General features: G+C 42.6%; 1 protein-coding gene across 2 annotated transcripts in view; it reads left to right on the forward strand.

The window, feature by feature from the left end:
• Positions 1–19,790, forward strand: part of RAB28 (RAB28, member RAS oncogene family) — a 200,897-nt gene that overhangs the window by 167,327 nt on the left and 13,780 nt on the right. For both annotated transcript variants that reach the window (XM_033949065.1, XM_033949055.1), the window contains exons 5-6: positions 1,067–1,170; positions 6,296–6,373. In XM_033949065.1, the coding sequence (XP_033804956.1) occupies positions 1,067–1,170; positions 6,296–6,373 (182 nt within the window). The remainder of the gene's footprint in view (positions 1–1,066; positions 1,171–6,295; positions 6,374–19,790) is intronic.

A 19,790-nucleotide genomic window follows, 5' to 3' on the forward strand; every position in this document is an offset into this window, starting at 1 on the left:
TTTGGGCTCTAGCACACCCAAAATTGGGTATCTGTCTATGCCCCTGCAGCAGAGACAGATGGGATTCCAAGTGGGGCTTTATTTTGTTTTGCTTTCTTTTAATAAAGGAGAGTTAAAAAAGGAAAATGGCCTTAGAAATATTTTTCCAGTTAACTTACATCCAGGGAGTTGAGAAGAGAAGCAGGATGGCCCTGGGGTCACTTCATGCAGCTTTCCTTATAACTCCTGGCTTCCCTCTTGTGGCAGGTGAGCCTCATTTGATCTTGGCTCCAGTGCTTCTACGGCAAGCTGGGCTGATTCCTGCTGTCACACCAGCCCCTTTTCTTTTTGAACAGGTCTGGAGCTCCCCACTGCCACAGTTTACTGTTTCAATATGATGGATTTCTTTCCCTATCTATGTGTTCAAAGGTTTATCTGGTTTTGTGCATGCTCAAATAGACTTATGTGTATAGACAGGATGGACTGACCCTTGACAATAGACATTATTACCTGAGGTAAAACTCACCTAATAACTAGAGTGATGCAGAGCCTATGAAAGCAGTACCTGGGGGATGAGATACTAAAGACCACTAACCAGAAAAAGAATCTTGAGTGATGATATATAGTGATTTCAAGGCTGCAGAACAGTGCAAAAGGCTTTTACCAGAGCTAGATGGATGCTAAGTGTAAAGGGAGAGACATCACTAATATGGAGCAAATGGAAGGGATACTGTTGTAAGATTTTATTTGGAGTATTGTTTCTGATATTGGAGTGCCTACCTTTGGAAGAATATAAATCAACAGAGGTGGTCCAAAGAAGGAGAACCAAAGATAAACAACTGAAAAGTGAATTTCCTGTCAATTCATGTTACATAATACTAATGGTCAAGTACAGTTGTGTAATGGTGGGCATTATATGATATAACTTTCTTTTAAAAATTCCGGTTGTGGTGATAAAAACTCATCTTTGTAACAAGTTGTCATTTTATTTGTTGTGCCTTTAGAATTATAAGAATTGCTCAGTTTTATCAGTTATTCCACCTAGGTGATATTTTAAAATTTTCATTGTTTTCTGTTCCTCTTTTAGCTGACTTAGAACATATGCGGACAGTGAAAGCTGAGAAACACCAAAGGTTTTGCCAGGAAAATGGCACTAGTAGCCATTTTGTTTCTGCAAAGACGGGAGATTCTGTGAGTAAAATACTACTGTGTATATGCATTCTGGGAATACACTTTATGAATTTAAAATTTCAGTTTGCTCTTTATATAAAAAGTGAATATGATGTAATTGGGACTTTTTTTTGGAATATGCATAATAGATTTTGAGCAGGAACATTCTAGATGTTAATAAATTTATTTAAGTAAAAATTGCTCCTTGAAACAAATCCTGATTTGTGTTTAGTCCACAATAAAATATATTTTAGAGTAAATTATGGATATTATATCAATTACGTACATAAGAGTTGCCATACTGGTACAGAACGAAGGGTCCATCAAGCCCAGTATCTTGTTTCCAACAGTAGCCAATCCAGGTCACATGCACCTGGCAAGATCCTAGCATAATCTGTGAAAAAAAATTTGACCCTATGGAATGATTTCTATTTTGCTAATTTGTTGACAAACATGACTACATTCTGACCTTAATCCTGAGAAGAGAGAAAGATAACCCTATTGAATAATTAACTCAGACAAAAAGGATATGTCTTGATTATTTATTCAGCAAAAGAATCAAGAGTTAAATACGAGTCATGGCAACTATTTTTTTCTCTCTCAAAAAATGCACCAACACTAGAAATCTAATATATATGTTTGAAAGTGTGTGACATGTACTTCTTAATGTTGCTACCAGATGAGAGATGAGTGCAGACTTCTTTGGTAAGGGAGAAGCAAAAATTATGACATTTGATTTCATTGTGTTATTGTGGCATACAGTGTCCAACATGAACAACAAAATTCAACTACAAACTCTTTAACTGTTAAAAACCCTTCAAAATGGTTTCCCAGGTTGTCCATGGCTTGTTGCCATCAATAGGAAAGGTGGTGAATACCATCAGCTACATTTGATTCGTTAATAAAACAATGATTCCAAATGTCATGTTTTTTGCTTCTCCCCCAGTGGCAACATTAAGACATACATGTCACACACTTGTAAATGTATCCGCTATAATAAAACCCTTAGCGTGCATGTGCACTTCAATCTCCGTGTTCCGTGCCTCTGTGCTACTGTGCCTGCGGCAGTTTCAACATTGCCCTCCCTCGGCGACAGCTGCAAGGCCAGATCCATTGACGACCGGGCCTACCAAAGGGGGGAGGAGAGAGGGCGTACCACCCCGGGTGGAAGCATGGGGGGGGGGGGTGCGATCCCAGGGCAGGCAGGAAGTTTAATCGCAGCTCTGCAGCGATCCCTTGGGGGCTCCTGGCAGCACTGTAGATGAGACAGCAGTCCGGGAAAAGCAAGGCTGGGAAGAGCAGAAGAGGGTCCAGGGAACGAGTTAGAAGACAGCAGGAATGTGAGCGGATCCCAGCTAGATAGGCAGGTAGGAGAGAGAGAGTACACAGATGGGGTGGGCCACCTTGGTATGTTTATCATAATCACAAAACTAAAATAAAACAGTTTCTTGATCATATGTCTCTTTAGCTATAAATTACAATATTATTACAGTGCTCCCCTGGTCATAGTTTACAAATAAAACATGCATAAAATCAAAAGCAAACTAAAATTAAAAGCATACAAATAAATCACTGAAAGCCACAACTTTCATCATGTCCAGAGATAACTGCTCCTTCTGTCTGCTACAAGTATCCCATAAACAAGAAACAATTGGACTTTTTAACATTTTTCTGAATTTCTTCAGATTGTGTTCCATTCAAATGGCCTTTGTGTTTTTGGTCTAACTGCCAGATAGCTAGGTTGAGAGACCCTGCTCACTTGAAAAATCAATCCTGGCCCATACCAGCAGCCCCCATGTAGAATAATAAAAGAACATCCTCCTCCCCCCACCTATCAAAATACCTTCCACCAGTTCATTGGCTTCTATGGAAATCTGGTTGGTACCAACCCAACTTAGGATGAGTTTCTAAAAATTCAGATATGCAGGAGCCCCCAGTCTTTATCCAATAATTTCACCAAAATTGACTGATTTGCCACTGGCCCATAGTTCACCCAGAACATCTTATTTGCTAAAGTTTCCTTGAGAATACGTTTTTAATCACTGCTTGTTTTGAAGCTTCTGGGACTTCACCTAAGTATAATGAAAGATCAAACAGCAACTTCAGAGAATCGAGGCCTAGATTCACTAAACTTACCAATCTGGATCGTTGTTAGACGATTCTTGGCCGAGTGACCGATTCACTACAGATTCTACATGCAAATGATCTGATCGGACGCACGCTCTATAGCGATCCCACTGATCGCTGTAAGATTGAGCGAAACGCATGCGCAGAGTATCCTTGTTGGTTATTGATGCAATTTCACCCTTGCTACGTAGTTTGTGGGCAGGGTTTATTCCCACATGTCATTGGCGGCAAAGCACAAGCAAGCTCAAAAGAAAGGGGGGAGGGGGTGGCTGCAGTTTACTTTTGCTGACCCTGCAAGTTGGACATTTTTAAAAAGGAATGATTTATGACCGACACAGTGAATTATTTTGTGTAGCCAGATTATCGAACATAACACGCTTTAAACGCGTGGATTAAAACCATAGGCTCGCAATGCATTTACAGAATATATAAAAAAGGAATTCTTATGCATATGCATATGTAAAGATATTTTACAGTTTTATTTTTAATTTTGATAGTTGTTTTATATGAGGTTGTAACCTCCATACTGATATTTCAGGGCGGAAGAGGGCAGTAGAGTCGGCAAGGATAGTAAACGACTGGTCCTTAGTAGGCGCTTCTTTTCGGATCGGCAAACCCAATTGGTGTTCCTTCTTCTGCTTAACGAATCAATGGCTTCCTACTTTTGCATGCCATTTCCCCTTATTTGCAAGGGTGGATTGGATTGGATTAAATCGGATCGGAGATTGATTTGGAAGCTGTTTAGTGAATCGGGTCGGGGAACAATCGCAAAACTGGTTTTGTGATCATAGATACAGGATTGGAAGGTTTAGTGAATCTAGCCTCAAGTCCCTTTCTTCCAGGTTTTTTATTTAAGAACCAAAAGTGGTCATACTTCTAACACCATATGATCTGGTTTATTTTTCTGTAAGTGAGCTCTGATTTCTTAATGGAAGACTGGATTAAAAGCCTGTAATATCTTCCCCTTCATTTCTGTTCTCTCCATCTATCTCTTTCAAATCTTTCTGTAATGAAAGTAAGGGACCTACTACTAAAATAACAATAAAAAAAATCTCCTAGCTGATCACACCTGGGCATATGCTCCATATCCTTCATAAACCCTACCAAGGAATGAACCATATAAAACATTTCTTAGGGTGGTTGTTAAATACCTCCAATCTTCCTAGAAGTGCTACTGATTAACTGATTCACTGATGACCCTTTTTCATTTCCTTTCCAATGTCATCTTTTATCTATAACTACAAAGATTCTTACAACAATTTAACCCCCCCCCCATTTCTTCTAGCACCCTTTCTTTCTTTTTAAAATGCTATCTCATCCAAGCAACTTTGCATCACTTAATCCCAGCCACTCTGAACTCTGAATCCATAGCTACCTGTATCAAGTCTGCTGAATGGGACACAAATAGATCTTTCAATCTTGTCCATATCTATTATACACCTAGTGCTACCAGTCATCTCTCTTCTTCATGATAATCCTTTCTTTAACCCTAATAATGAAATAAGCAGCCAATGATCTGTCAAAGATAACTCCATCCTTCATATCCACCCCTGGACTTGAGCTGCCTCTTTCACTGGACCATTAACTAAATATGGCAAATGACCCCCCTACTATGGGTAGAAAAAAATCCGCTGACTCAAGTCAAAGAAATGTAAGAAAAATCTAGGAAAGAAAAAAGGGAGGGAAGAGCGAAAAAGGAAAGATCAATATATCAGAAGACAGGTATAATCAGAGAATGAAACAAGACAGGAGAAAAAAAAGACAGATGGAGAGCAACAACAGGAAAAGGAATTATTAGAAGACAAAGGAAAGTAGAAGAGACAAAATGGGACCAACATGATGGAAAAAATAAAATGACAAGATAACAAAGGTAGAAAAAAAGTGTTTTATTTTGAATTTATGAACTGAAATACGTTAGTTTTGGAATGTGTGTATCACAGATCTTTGTACTGTGTTCATCTGATGTGGGGGAGGGAAGGGGCAGTGTTTCTGAGCTCAAGGTGGGTAGCAAGCACCAAATTTCCCTCTGCCCTTCACCATGCCCCCTTCCCAAATGCAAAATATAAATACCCAATCTGGAGGGGATCCCAAAGTCCTGGCAGCTAAAGACCAGTTCTTCCTGTCCAGTAGCCAAAACTCTCCAGAGCAAGAGAGGTGGCTAATTTTTTTGTTGTTGTTGTTTGGGGGTGGAGGGGGGACCTGGTCCCAGAACCCCTTTGTATTCAGTACATATCTGTTTATATTTCTCCAGTGTTGAAGTACTTGGCTGAGTTTATTTTCTATCTATTTGTGATCCCTTGTTCTGTATTTGGTAAAGGTCTATCTGTGTTATGTGTGTGAAGAAGTCATTTAAAGTTGTTTTATGTGTGATAGTAATGGCAGGTGGGGAGAGGGGTTATGAAGAAGAGAGGATCATGGGCCCCCTCCTTAATTTCTGCCCTGGGCCCAGCATGTCTAAAACTGACCCCGACAGTTATTCTGTTAAATATCTGTACCATGCAGCTCTCCAGTGAGTTTGAGCTTTATGCTGTTCAAAAGCCCATTCTATTCTTAAGACAGAGAACATTTTGCATTTCAAACTTACTGCAAACTATGTGGTGCTAGAAGAAACCATAACAACTATTCAAAAGGTGGCACCACAATCATGCCTCCAGAGAAAGTATAGGGGGAAATTTAAAAACTGGAAAGGGGAGAGCCAGCTTAAAAAGAATGGGGTGGAGGCAGGATGGTGCTAGTTAACAGGATGTCTGCTGCATTATCACGTGGTGATGTTGGCTTTCATCTTAAAGTTTTTGACAAACTGGCTTCTGCTTGAAAAATTTAGGTCTCTGTTCTACTCTTTCTTAAACGCTCTCAAAACATGCTCTGAGCAACATATATATCGTCTTAGGTCACATGAACCACAAGCGTGATTTGTTATTTTGCTATTGAAGAATGGCTGTTACTTTTAATGAAGTGTAATTCTTTACATATAACTGAAAGATAAATGTTTAACTATCTAAATTCCTTTTGTTTCTAGGTTTTCCTGTGTTTTCAGAGAGTTGCAGCTGATATCCTTGGCATCAAATTAAACAAAGCAGAAATGGAACAATCACAGGTGATAACCCTGACTAACTGTACCTACAATTTTTTTTTTTTTTAAATATTCTTGTTTATTGTGAAATAAAGGTATCAGAATCTGCAAAAATCCAGTTTTCTCCTAACTTAGTAAGTGCACTAGAAATATGAAATACTTGTATGAGTGCTTCATTTTAAACATTTATTTATTCAATTTTCAATACTGTTCTCCCAGGGGAGCTCAGAACGGTTTCTATGAATTTATTCAGATATTCAGACATTTTTCCTTGTCTGAAACGACGGGCTCACAATCTATCTAATATACCTGAGGCATTGAGGGACCAAATAACCTACTCAGGGTCATAAGGCACAGTGTGTGTTAGAACTCACAACCTCAGGGTGGTGAGGCTTCAGCTTCAACCCCTGCACCACACTCTCAGACATGGTTAATGGAAGTCGCTCGGAGGAAGGAAAGGCGAGTAGTGGAGTCCCTCAGGGTTCGGTGCTGTGGCCGATCCTGTTCAATATGTTTGTAAGTGGCATTGCTGAAGGGTTAGAAGGAAAAGTTTGCCTTTTTGCGGATGATACCAAGATTTGTAACAGAGTAGACACTGAGGAGGGAGTGGAAAACATGAAAAAGGATCTACAAAAGTTAGACGAATGGTCTAAAATCTGGCAACTAAAATTCAATGCAAAGAAATATAGAGTAATGCATTTGGGGATTAATAATTGGAAGGAGCCATATGTGCTGGGAGGGGAGAGGCTAACATGCATGGATGGGGAGAGGGACTTTGGGGTGATAGTGTCTGAAGATCTAAAGGTGAAAAAACAGTGCGACAAGGCGGTGGCTACTGCCAGAAGGTTGCTGGGCTGTATAAAGAGAGGTGTAACCAGTAGAAGAACGAAAGTGTTGATGCCCCTGTACAGGTCGTTGGTGAGGCCCACTTGGAGTATTGTGTTCAGTTTTGGAGACTGTATCTGGTGAAGGACACAAAAAGGCTTGAAGCGGTCCAGAGGAGGGTGACAAAAATGATAGGTTTGTGCCAAAAGATGTATGAGGAGAAACTGGAAGCCCTGAATATATATACCTTAGAGGAAAGGAGGGACAGGGGAGATATGAATCAGACGTTCAAATACTTGAAAGGTATTAATGTACAACAAAATATTTTCCAGAGAAAGGAAAATGGTAAAACCAGAGGACATAATTTGAGGTTGAGGGGTGATAGATTCAAGAGCAATGTTAGGAAATTCTACTTTACGGAGAGGGTAGTGGATGCCTGGAATTCACTCCCGAGAGAGGTGGTGGAGAGGAAAATGGTGACAGAGTTCAAAAAAGTGTGGGATGAACACAAAGAATCTAGAATCAGAAAATAATCATATATAATAAAACTGTAAGCGCATGCGCACTCTTACTGGCGTGTTCCTGATCCGTATGTCCGTGGCTGGCAAAAGTGCGCATGCAAACTTACATTGGCCCCGCACTCACGGTCTGGCTGGCTCCCTTACTAAAGTTTTTCGCAGTTGCGGCTCCTCTTGCATCCAGCCCTGTGTCCAAAGCTTCTCCAAAAGCTGGCTCCCATGAAAATGTTATTTTTCTCTTTAAAGCTGTGGCGGCAGCTTCTCTCAAGAGCCGCACCAGCATCGGAAACCTCTCCTGCGTCACAATGTCAGATACAACACTTCCGACGCTGGTGTGCCTTTTGAGAGAAGCTGCCGCTGCGGCTTTAAACAGAAAAATAACATTTTCATGGGAGCCAGCCTTCGGAGAAGCTTTGGACACAGGGATGGATGCAAGAGGAGCTGCCACCGCGAAAAGCTTTAGTAAGGGAGCCAGCCAGATCGCGAGTGTGGGGCCGTTGTAAGCGCGGATCGGTCGAGGAGCCACCGCTGCCCGAGGCTTTGAAATTTGACAAGGGAGCCGGCCAGAAAAGAAAATACATGCTGCTGCCTTGCTGCACAGGGAATGGGGTGAGGAACTTTAAAATGTAAGGTGGCCTGGCCTACCAAAAGCCCCAAGGCTGCATGGTTTGCAGGTAAGGGAGAAGGATTCCTAATGGACAGTGAGGAAGGTACAAGTAAGGGAGAAGGGCTACTGCTGGACAGGGGGAGCAGGGAATGGGGGAGGGGGGTGCTGCTGGACAGGGAGGAGGTAAAAGTAAGGGAAAAGGGCTGCTAGCACCCGTTAATGTAACGGGCTAAAGAACTAGTAGTAAATATTTAAGAACTAAGGCCAGTACTGGGCAGATTTGCACAGACTGTGTCTGTATATGGCCGTTTGGGGGAGGATGGGCTGGGGAGGGCTTCATTGGCTGGGAGCGTGTAGATGGACTGGAGTGAGCTTTGATGGAGACTTCAGTAGTTGGAACCTAAGAATAGTACTGGGCAGAGCTTTAGATTCTTGCCCAGAAATAGCTAATGAGAAGAAGAAACCCCCCCAAAAAAACCCCAACAAACTTTTAGATTGAATCAGGTTGGGCATACTAGATGAACCATTCGGATCTTTATCTGCTGTCATCTACTATGTTACTGTAGTATGGTAGGAGATAGCAGAGAAATATCTCAGACTGACACAGCCCCACGACCCACCAAAGGCAGGAAAGGCGAAGCCTATGGAGAATGTTGTTGGTATCTCCTCTACCATCGCCATGCTTGGCAAAAAAGAATCAGGAATTGGAACCGTGAACCCACCCCCGGGATCACCCTGGGCTGCACATGCAATAAAGAAATGAATGAATGAGGGATGCACCATGCGTCCATCCAACCCGCTGGAGAAAATTTAGAACAACCAGAAATACCCTCATACACAAAATGCATCAACGAGGCAACATTGTTTAGCCGAATATCCGGAAGGTTCAACCCATCCAGCCGTGTATCCAAAGTCAAAGTAGCGAGACTATCCCGGGCCACCTTGTGACGCCAAAGGAAGGATATAAGAATGAATTTAAAGGCTCGTTCATCTTTATTGGTAATCCATTTGGGGACCATCTGCAATGGATAGAGAAGCTTTGGTAATAAAACCATCTAGAATAAAGCTGTGCGGCCCCATAGAGAAAGTGGCAGATCCCTCCATTTTGCACAAAATGTGTGAATAGCCTTGATATGATGTTGAACATTGTATTGATACATGATAGTAGGGTTGCTACTCAGGTAAATCCCCAGATAGCGCATCAGCTTCCGTACCAGTGGTATGGGAAGATCATCATGCCATTGCTCGTGCCTACTTGAGGCTAAGGGTAATAATTTGGATTTGGCACAATTAACGCAGAGGACGGAAATAGTTCCAAAGTCCCGTATGATAGTAAGCGCCGCCGGTAAGTGTTCTGGGGAGTTTTCTAGATATAACAGAATATTGTCCGCAAACAGGTTAATATGGCTTTCCCAACTTCCTACTTTTATACCCAAAATAGTAGGATCCAAATGGATCTGAACCGCCAAGAGCTCGATGGCCAGAAGAAAAAGAAGCCGAGACAGCGGGCATCCCTGTCTGGTGCCCCGCTCCAAGGGGAATGATGGTGTAAGGTGACCGTTAACAAGAATTCTTGCCTGAGGAGAAAAATATAAACTCCGCACCCACTCCAAAAAGGTCCCGTCAAATCCATATTGTCCCATTACCCAAAAGAGATAAGAGCAGGAAATGCTATTGAATGCCTTTTCCATGTTCAGGCCCACGATAGCAGCCTTGTTGTGTCCCATCCCCCCCCCCCCCCCAGAGTAGAGAGCCATCAGAGCTCTGGTCAAATTCAGAGAGGCATACCTCCCAGGTACGAAGCCCACCTGGTCTTCATGGATGAGGAGATGTAAAAAGGCATTCAAGTGTTTGGCAAGTATTGCCGCCAGTAGTTTTGCATCTTGATTAAGGAGCAATATATGTTTGTATGATCCCACCTGGGCAGGATCCTTACCCGGCTTAGGTAGTAGGACAACATGAGCCATAGTATAGCGGTCCATGCCCCTCTGAGAGTGCAGGTGTGCCGCCCCCAGGGATAGAGAAATGAGATCAGAGAGAATCTTATAATATTCGGGCCTGTAACCATCCGGTTCCAGGGATTTGGTTAACTTAAGTCCTTTGATACCCTGCTCCACTTCCTGGCGGGTGAGGGGAGTGTTCAGGACCTGTATCTGCTCTGGCAGGAGCTTAGGCAGTAATACGTCCTGAAAGAAAGCATCCTGGTCGGTATCTGCATAAGGCCTGTGGGCATACAGGTCATGGTAATAGTTCATAAATTGCTGATGGATCTGATCGGCCTTTGTGTAAGTATGGCCCTGGGAATCTGTGATAGATGGAATCGCCTGGTGTTTACGATAGGGACGGACCAGGCGTGCCAACAAACTACCCACCTTTTCCCCCTTCCCATCTATGAAGTGTGTAGCAATGAAAGTAAAGCTCCCGCTTTGCCCTTTTGTTTAAAATAGCATCAACCTGTTGCCTAAGTGTACGGACTTGCAGCCGATCAGCAGTCGTCAAAGTTCCGCATCTGCTGCAGTTCGCTGGACAATGCCTTCAATTCTGCTTCCTGTTTCTTCTTCTTGCCTGAGACATACGCAATGATAAAGCCTTGCAGCACTTCCTTCGACACCTCCCAAAAAAGACCCGGATCAAGATCAGGGGCATAGTTAGTGCTATAATAATCCAGCTACTGTTCTCTCAAATACTGTTCTCTAAAAGCAAGGTCTTTGTACAAATAACCCAGGAAGCGCCAAGTGCACGCAGAAGGCTCGGCTGCTACCTGGAGGGAGAGCACAACGGGCGAGTAATCGGACAAGGGGACCTCCAAGATTTCCACCGCATCCACTATAGACAGCAAAGGAGACAGCAAGATGTAATCCAAGCAAGTGTGGAGATTATGTGGGTTAGAGAAGAAAGTATAAGTGCGTTCCATGGGGTGAAACAATCTCCAAATGTCCAGAAGCCCAAGATGAATAGTCAGAAAATTAACTCCTTTGCTTTGATGGTCACCATGGAACCTGTTGGGGGTTCACCGTGATATTAAGATCCCCTCCCAGGACTATTTGGTAGCCCTTATGCTGTGACAGTCTTAACAACATTCCCAAGAAAAAATGATGACATTAGATATTAGGGGTATAAAGATTGCACAGCAGCAATTTATGGCCCCAGAGCTCCCCAAGTACCATAACATACCTGCCCTCCCTATCTTGAAAAACTTTCTGAATCTGGAACGGAAGTTGTTTATGGACAAAAATGGCCACCCCCCCTTTGGCGACTGCTAAAGCTGTAATAATACACCTCCCCAACCCAGTCCATTTTCAGTTTCTCATGCTCTACTGTTGAGAGTGGGTCTCCTTTAAAAAGGCAATATCAACATGCTCCTTGCGGAACCAAGTCAATACCTTCTTTCACTTAATTGGGGAATGTAGACCGTCCACATTCAATGTAGACAATTTCAATTTAACCATATTCTGTTTGCCCATCCAGGAAGTACATGGAAAGCATCAACCTTAGAAAGGACAGGAACCCCCAAGCCAGGTCCCCCCCTTCCCAGACACACAATGGAATGTCCTCCCCAAGAGTTCAAAAGAAAAGCGCGGCCGGCGTCCTCTACAAAAGAGTCCTAGCCTGCTCACCATACCCCACTGCTCTCAAACCACCGGTCATTCCTCCCCAAGCACACCCCACCCTCCCGGCCCAGTCACCCTCCCAAACACTCACCATCTATGCAGCCCCCCAATCTACCCCACCAAAACCTGAAAACAACAAGAATCCCTGAGCCCCACCCCTCCACCCCCACCCCGATTGAATAAACCAAATGCAAACAAGATGTCTCAGCTTGTCAGCAAATGACTTGTCCGTCCCTTGGAGTAAGATCTCTCAAAAGAAACAATGAAAGAGGTATGCCCCCCGCTGAGCCATGCAGGAAGAAAGTCCCCCCATCCAGAAAGATGTGTGCAGAAATTCCTCAGATGCTGTACTGCAAAAAAGTCACATGAACAAAGGCTAGCTGAAGAGGGCCAGGGACTGTCAGCTGAAGTGGGGTCAAGAAGGGAGGCCTCATAGCACCCTCTGAGAACACCAGCTAAGGTAGCCAAGGGCAGCGGCTCCTCACAGGCATAAGAAGAAAGGCCCGCAGAGACATCCAAAGGTAGAGGCATCCCCACAGGCTCAAGACTGAAAGTCGTCCAATCTCAGAATCCCTAAGTTCCCTGAGGAGGCATGCCTTTCACTGCGCAGGCAGCTTATCCAGAAATGAGCGAAGATCCGCTGGGGTGTCCAAGATAATGGTACCATTGTTGTGGCTGATGCGGACTTTGGCTGGATATTGGAGGGTGAACTTAATGCCCCTGGCATACAGTTGGGTTCAATAAGGAGCTAGGGCTCTGCGACGCTCCAAAAGCTTGGCAGAGAAGTCCTTGTACCCTGGTAGTCTAGTGTCTTGGTTTGCCGATAGGCCTCCAAAATTTTAGCCTGTGCCGTGTAATTAAAAAAACAGGCTATCACTGGCCGTGGTCGAGCGCTGTCCACATGGGGGGCCCCGATGCGATGGGCCCGCTCCATGTGTACTGCACCCAGAGCTGTTGCCAGGCCCACGGTTTGCGGCAGCCATGTAGCCATGAGGTCCCCTAACTCTGAGTCTTGGACAGACTCCGGCAGACCAATGAGCCATAGATTATTGTGGCTTCTACAGTTTTCTGTGTCTTCTGCCCGCTCCTCCAGTGATCTCAGATGGGTCTCCAACAAGGTGATACAATGGTCCACAGCCTCTGTCCTGTCCTCTTGCCCCAAAATCCGTTCCTCCACCTGTTGAATGTGCATAGCGTGCCTGGCTATACTGTCCTTTACCTCTTCCAACACAGTGTGGAGTTTAGATAACTTTTCATCGAGTAGTGTGGCGGAGGGAGACCTGCATGCTGTCTGTGTGTGTGTGTGGGGGGGGGGGGGGGGGCGGGCTGCTGGCTGCCGGGCTGGAGGTCACCATATTGGAAATCTTTGCAGGCTTATCTTTCCCAGGCCGTGCCGATTTTATAGGCATAACTGCCAAAAGAAGCCAGTGCGCTCAGCAGAGGACTTCCCGATCAGAAACAAGAACTAACCGGGAATTGGAGGTATTAGTTAGTTAGTTATTGTGGCTGACAAGCGTGGTTTAGGGGGCTGAAGTTTGAAGAAAGAACGGAGCTCGAGCAGGAGATGTCTGGTCAGAGTGCTTCCATCATGTGATCCACCTGCCAATTGCATTCTATCTGCATTTTCTCTTTAACTCTAACATTAGCAGTTCTTCGTTGAACCATCTATTACTTGGAATCTTTCTGCAAAATTTGTATATGAGCAGATTGCCAATTGGTTATTAAGGAAGAGGAATCATTACAAATACAACACTTTTCAAATTCATCGCATATCTGGTTAGGATCAACCCTTCTTCTACATTCAAATTGTATAATAATTGTATTTCTTCTGTTAATAAATTGAGTCTAATTTAAATTGAAACCAAGTAGCATGTGGCCCAAATAAAGAGCCTGGGTCCACTGACAATCAGAAATAAAGATATTAATTGATGAAAGGTGCACTAGTGTTTTTAGCGCGTGCTAGCCAATAAACAACCGCCTGCTCAAGAGGAGGTGGTAGCAGCTAGCATGTGTGGCATTTTAGCGCGCACTAATCCACGCATTAAGGCCCTAACGCACCTTTGTAAAAGGAGCCCTTAGTCTTGCAAATTATCACATAACGAACCATATCAAGTACTGTATGTTGAAACCTGGGGAAAGAAATGTCTTCCTTTTTATCATTCATACAAAATTCTTCTTAAAAGATCACTCATTAATGATCATCATTCTCCTGACACAGAATGACCTAACCAAGGGTCACTAACCTTACCATGTTTATAAGCTTGAATTTAAATAAACATTTTGGAAACAGTTAATTGCTTGCTGATTTTTGGAACTTTTCCCCGTAGAAAATAGCTCCAGGGAGGTCAGATAAGACTATTCAACACTGTGCCCTTACTAACACCTTGCAGGGGAGTTTTCAGGCTGTATTCTGATAACGTAGGGCCAGAAGCCTAGTATGTCATGTCTACCCTGATAAGATTGTATGTAGTTGATCAATTAACATCATTAGCTTGTAATGCTAGACCACAAATGTGTTTTGACAAGCACACCTACAGTTTAATCTCTGTTTTAATTATATTTTATGTTTTGTGTGTTTTGCATAATAATGTTGTTCTTCTGTTGTTTTCCTTATAAAGATAGAAAGATTTATGATTCATACAAGGCAAATTATCTCAATGTTTGTACTTTAAGACTAAGAGCAACTGATGTGTTACCATGACCTTTTGAAACTGGTGATAGCTGTAATGTATTTGTGGGATTCTAACTATTTTCTGACAATCTTTATATAATAGTTTTAAAAGCAGCACAGAGACACAGCATAGATTGATCCAGCTGAGTGAATGAAAAACTGATTGTTTTGCACAGATTTTTTTCCTAATGAAAATTAGATTTAATTTCTTGAAAAGATAGAACATTAGAAATGTTTGCTACCATCTATTTGTACTTTTTTTAGTAACTGTATTATAAGGTTCTTCTCCCCTTCCCCCAATCATTAACTAGCCCTCTAAATGGGAGTCTATTTGAGAATTTTTTCAGTTAAGTACAGCTCAGAAAAAAGTTCACATTTTGCTTATCTATTTGGAATTCAATAAGTTTCCTTTGGATTGATGAAATATAAATATTGTAAAAAAAATACAATAGTTCCAAATTGATTTTGCCCTTTGATCATACATGTCCATGGTGGGAAATACTTTTAATTTGAGTGCAATTGATGGATATGTAGAAAGGGGGGGGGGGGATGATATATGTATTTGTCATAAAATATAATTTGATAGAATTTAAGTGCTGTTAAAGTGTAAAATGTCTGTATAATATGTTGCACTTATTTTTGACTTTAAAATGAATAAAGATATTTAAATAGTTCCAAACTGCACACTATTCAGGTTTCAGGTTTATTAAAAAATTTGATATACCGCCTTATCAAAATTCAAAGCGATTTTACATAGTATATAAAAACAAAGAGTAGAAAGGCATACATTAAAAACAAATTATAATTATTAAAACAGACAGTCAAACACATAGACGAACATTAACTTACCAAAACAAAATGAAAAAGGATAGAAATACATTTGTGTAATGAAAAAGAGAGGGAGAAGGATCAAAACAAAAGGCCAATTGGCTATTGCAGAATAGCTACTGTACTATTGCTACTTTTTAGACATTTCGTATCGAACAATATCACCAGTTGTTAAGGGTCAGTCTCCGTGCATGAAAATGTTCAAATAAATCTTTGTGTAAGAAAAAAAAGAGGAGGAAAAACAGGCTTAGAGCTGTGATCTATAGCAGAGCTCAGAGGGGCTAGAAGATGTGAGCAGTGTGACAAGGGGGTAGCTTGGCCTGCCTGCTGGTGAAAAGGAGCTATGAGCAATGGGGGTGGTAGAGAGCTCAGGCACAACTGCCATTGAAGAACTGTAATCAAGTCCATGGGGGAACCCAGAACTATACTTCCTCCTTCCTGACCCTTTGCCTCTTCCCGCTACCCATAAAAGATAGTGCCAGCTGGGAATACCCTCTCTGTCCATGCTAATGTGTTTGGAAGAAAGTAAAAGTGATGTATGGGTAGGGCTTCATTAGGAATTGTTTAAATTATTTTGTATGTGCTATACCAGGGGTAGGGAACTCCGGTCCTCGAGAGCCATATTCCAGTCAGGTTTTCAGGATTTACCTAATGAATATGATGAGATCTGTTTGCATGCACTGCTTTCAATACATATTCATTGGGGAAATCCTGAAAACCCGACTGGAATACAGCTCTCGAGGACCGGAGTTCCCTACCCCTTTGCTATACTATACTGTATTGATGCATTTTTATATTTAATTGGAGGTAGCTCAGTGGTCTCCCCATTCCTTGGCCCCTGAAGTCCTCCATTGCAACCCTCAAACAGTTGACTGAAATGCTCCTCAAATCCAGAAAATGCATTAATTTCATTCTTGCCCAGTTGATATAGTAACTACAATCTCTTAAGTGAGTTATTCAGGTATCTCAGTTATGGAATTTTCTAATGTTGCCAATCCAAAATAAAATTAGTTTTGAAAATAGATCATTGTAGAATCAATATTAGCATTCATTTTTAATGATTAATACTTAGGGCTCCTTTTACAAAGGCGCGCCAGGGCCTTAACGAGCGGAATAGCGCACGCTAAATTGTCGCATGCGCTAGCCGCTACCGCCTCCTTTTGAGTAGGGGTAGATTTTTGGCTAGCGCGCACTAAGCCGGTGCGTGCGTTAAAAAAGTTAGCGCACCTTTGTAAAAGGAGCCCTTAGTCTGAATAAGTAGGTCAAGGTGGTTTACAAAATAATAGTATGCGTAAGCTTGAAATCTTTTGGTATCCCTCAGAGCTTTCTTGTGTTTACACTGTGGCCCTTTACTGTAGTAACCAGAGTGAGTATGGTAGTGTGAGCAAGGACAGGCCAATAGCCAGGACAAACTGGAGCCACATAACAGGTGCAGTTGAAGAACAATTTATTATAAGTATCAGGTAGAGGTCTTGTTACATTCACAAGTGGGGGAGAGAAAATATACCGGGTCTCAGCATAAGGGTACACTTTTAAATGTCTCAGACTTGGCTCCCCAGAATTACTACTGTATAGTCTAGCACAGTGGTTCCCAAACCTGTCCTGGAGGACCCCCCCCCAGGCCAGTCGGGTTTTCAAGATAGCCCTAATGAATATGCATGACAGAGATTTGCATATAATGGAGATGCCAGGAATGCAGATCTGCTCCATGCATATTCATTAGACCTATCTTGAAAATCCGACTGGCCTGGGGGTCCTCCAGGACAGGTTTGGGAACCACTGGTCTAGCAGTTAGTTGGGTCAAAATCTAAAGTTGCAAGGTTCCAAATTGAGCTTGTCCTACCTTACTGTATCGATGTAGTTCAAACATAAGTGATGGAGGCAAATGCAGTTGGGCTTCACTGTTTCCTTCTGGACCTGTCCAACCTATCTGTGCTTTGGGCTATTATACTTCCTAGACCATGCACTGAAATATATAAATGTACTTTTTTCACTGGATTGAGGATAATTTATCTTCTGCATGAACACTGTAAAAGTGCATTCTAGTGCAATGTGTCTAGTGGTCCTGAACGCTAGGGTCTCGTATCTGAACTAGCAAGTTTATTTACTTAAAACTTTTTTTTTATGCTGTTTACAAAAAAACTAAACGGTTTATATAAATAAAAACAATAAAAACAGAAGACTGTGGATGTATGATGTTCTGTTTTTATCGTTTAGATTGTTTTCTCTGTGGAACATTGGGTCTTCCATTTTTTGTTTATCAATAAAAACATACATAAAATAAAAGACAAACTAAAATCTGTATAATTAAACAATTTCTTCTCTTCAAATATCAGCTAATAAATCTCAAGAAAACAGTGACAGACATAGTTAAATAGTTTCTTCTCTTCAAATGCCAGATAACAATTCACAGACATGCAGTAACAAACAACTGAGTTTTTAATTGTTTCTTAAACTGAAACCGGTTTACGCACAGGCATAGTTGGCCCCACCAGAATGTTCCACATCTAAACAACTGAGTTTTTAATTGTTTCTTAAACTGAAACTGGTTTACGCACAGGCACAATTGGCCCCACCAGAACGTTCCACATCTTAACACCAACAGTACAAAACGTCATCCCTTTAGTATCTGCATAATTTCCCTGCAGTATTGGATTTAATTGCCTTTGATTATCAGATCATAAATTGCTTGCAGAAAATTATCAATCATGTTTTTACTCCACCTCCTTTCCTGGGAGCTGCTGCTGCCCCCTCAGTTTGTTTTCTACAGCCAAGTTGCTTAGAAGTGTTTTTGATCTGCTCTACGTTTTTATTTTGGGGTATTTTTTTCTCAGTTTTATTTGGAGGCTGAGGTGGGATCTCTGCCTGGGAGAAGATGCAGACTCATAAAGAAGAAGTCTGCTGCTAGAATGATCAGCCCTTGGGGACATCTCACTAGCCAGTCTGCTTGCTTTTATGTTTTTTTGAGCTCAGGGACAGTCTTCTATTTAGCTGCTTGCATTCCTGATCTAGTCAGGAGCTTGAATGCAGGCTGTTTGGCTCCTTGCCAGCTCATCTGGGACTAAGTGGGCCGGCTGCATGGTCCCCCCCCCCCCTCTTTGTAGCACAGTTTCTGGGATTTGAGATTCAGTCCAACCTCAGTCTGACTGGCAGCCCAAAGACTACAATCGTCCAGTGAATCTGTGAGGTAGATTTCTTCTTCCTTGATTCTAGCTGAAATCCTTGAAGCAGGTAGGCATTACATGGCACAGTGAGTAAGGCTGTTGAAGCCTATGGGGACAATTGAGGGGGCCTCTAAAGTCACCCACCTTCAAAACCCCTTGCCCTGTGATTTTTTCATTCAGGAAGGTCTCCACAGGCCGTTTTTTTTTTTTTGCATGAATTTTCTAGTGGTGGCCATTTAGGATTTTAAATGATCTTTTTTTTTTCCTTTTGCCCCCATCTGCCTCAAAACCCCTCGATTATGCTCAAAATTGACTGGGATGGACTCCTCAGGTCTTTTTACCTCTATATAATGCCAGGTTTGTGTTGGATGGCTGGAAGAGGAGCGTCTTTATCCCACATGTGATGGAGCACATAGAGGGGGGGTGGGAGCCTTGGGCTCAGCCTCCTTAAAAGTCCTCCAGGGCTGGGGATCCACAGAAGGTGCATCCCCAGGGGAAGAGATGCTTCCCAGGACACTCCAAATCTGGATTTGCGAAGTGCAGTTGCATGGAGACCGAGAGCCCAGGAGGACTGGGGTTGGTGTTGGTGAGATCCCCAATATGAGACTTCACCCTGGATTTTATGAGCCTTATTTGGAATGCTTATTTGAACTACTGAGGGTCCTCAGCATCGGTTAACAGCACACGAATGGCAGTGGAGCAGGGATCCCCCCCATTGACAAGCACCCCCCCCCCCACTCATCAGACACCCCAAGATGAGGATGCAGATTTGGACCAGGAGGTTCAGTCTGTCATAACTGTGAGGATGGCAAGTCCGATTCTATGCCACGTTTATCCCAGGTTGAAGTTTTCCTGACTCCAACCGAGTTTTTACTCTCACATCCGGACATTACTAAACTGGTCACTAACCAATGGGAATCATCAGACGGTCCCCTTCTGGTGGCTAAAACTAAGGCCAAGCAGTATCCGATGGCACCAGATTTCCAGCAGCTGTTTGTCGAGCAGAAAGTGGATTCGCTGGTGATGCTGGTCACTAAACAAACCTCCCTTCCCAATTTGAAGCTTTGGCCATAAGGATTAAGGCGGCAGCCAGATCTTCCTTTGTAGCATGTTGTTGCAATACTTGCCTATCTCAGGCCTCAGACCCAATAGATGGGTAAGATCCCCAAATGCTCCTCTCTAGGGTGAATTATATTGTGGATGCTCTGTATGATGTT

This window comes from Geotrypetes seraphini, chromosome 1 (genome assembly GCF_902459505.1).
Source record: "Geotrypetes seraphini chromosome 1, aGeoSer1.1, whole genome shotgun sequence".
Taxonomy (NCBI): Eukaryota; Metazoa; Chordata; class Amphibia; order Gymnophiona; family Dermophiidae; genus Geotrypetes; species Geotrypetes seraphini.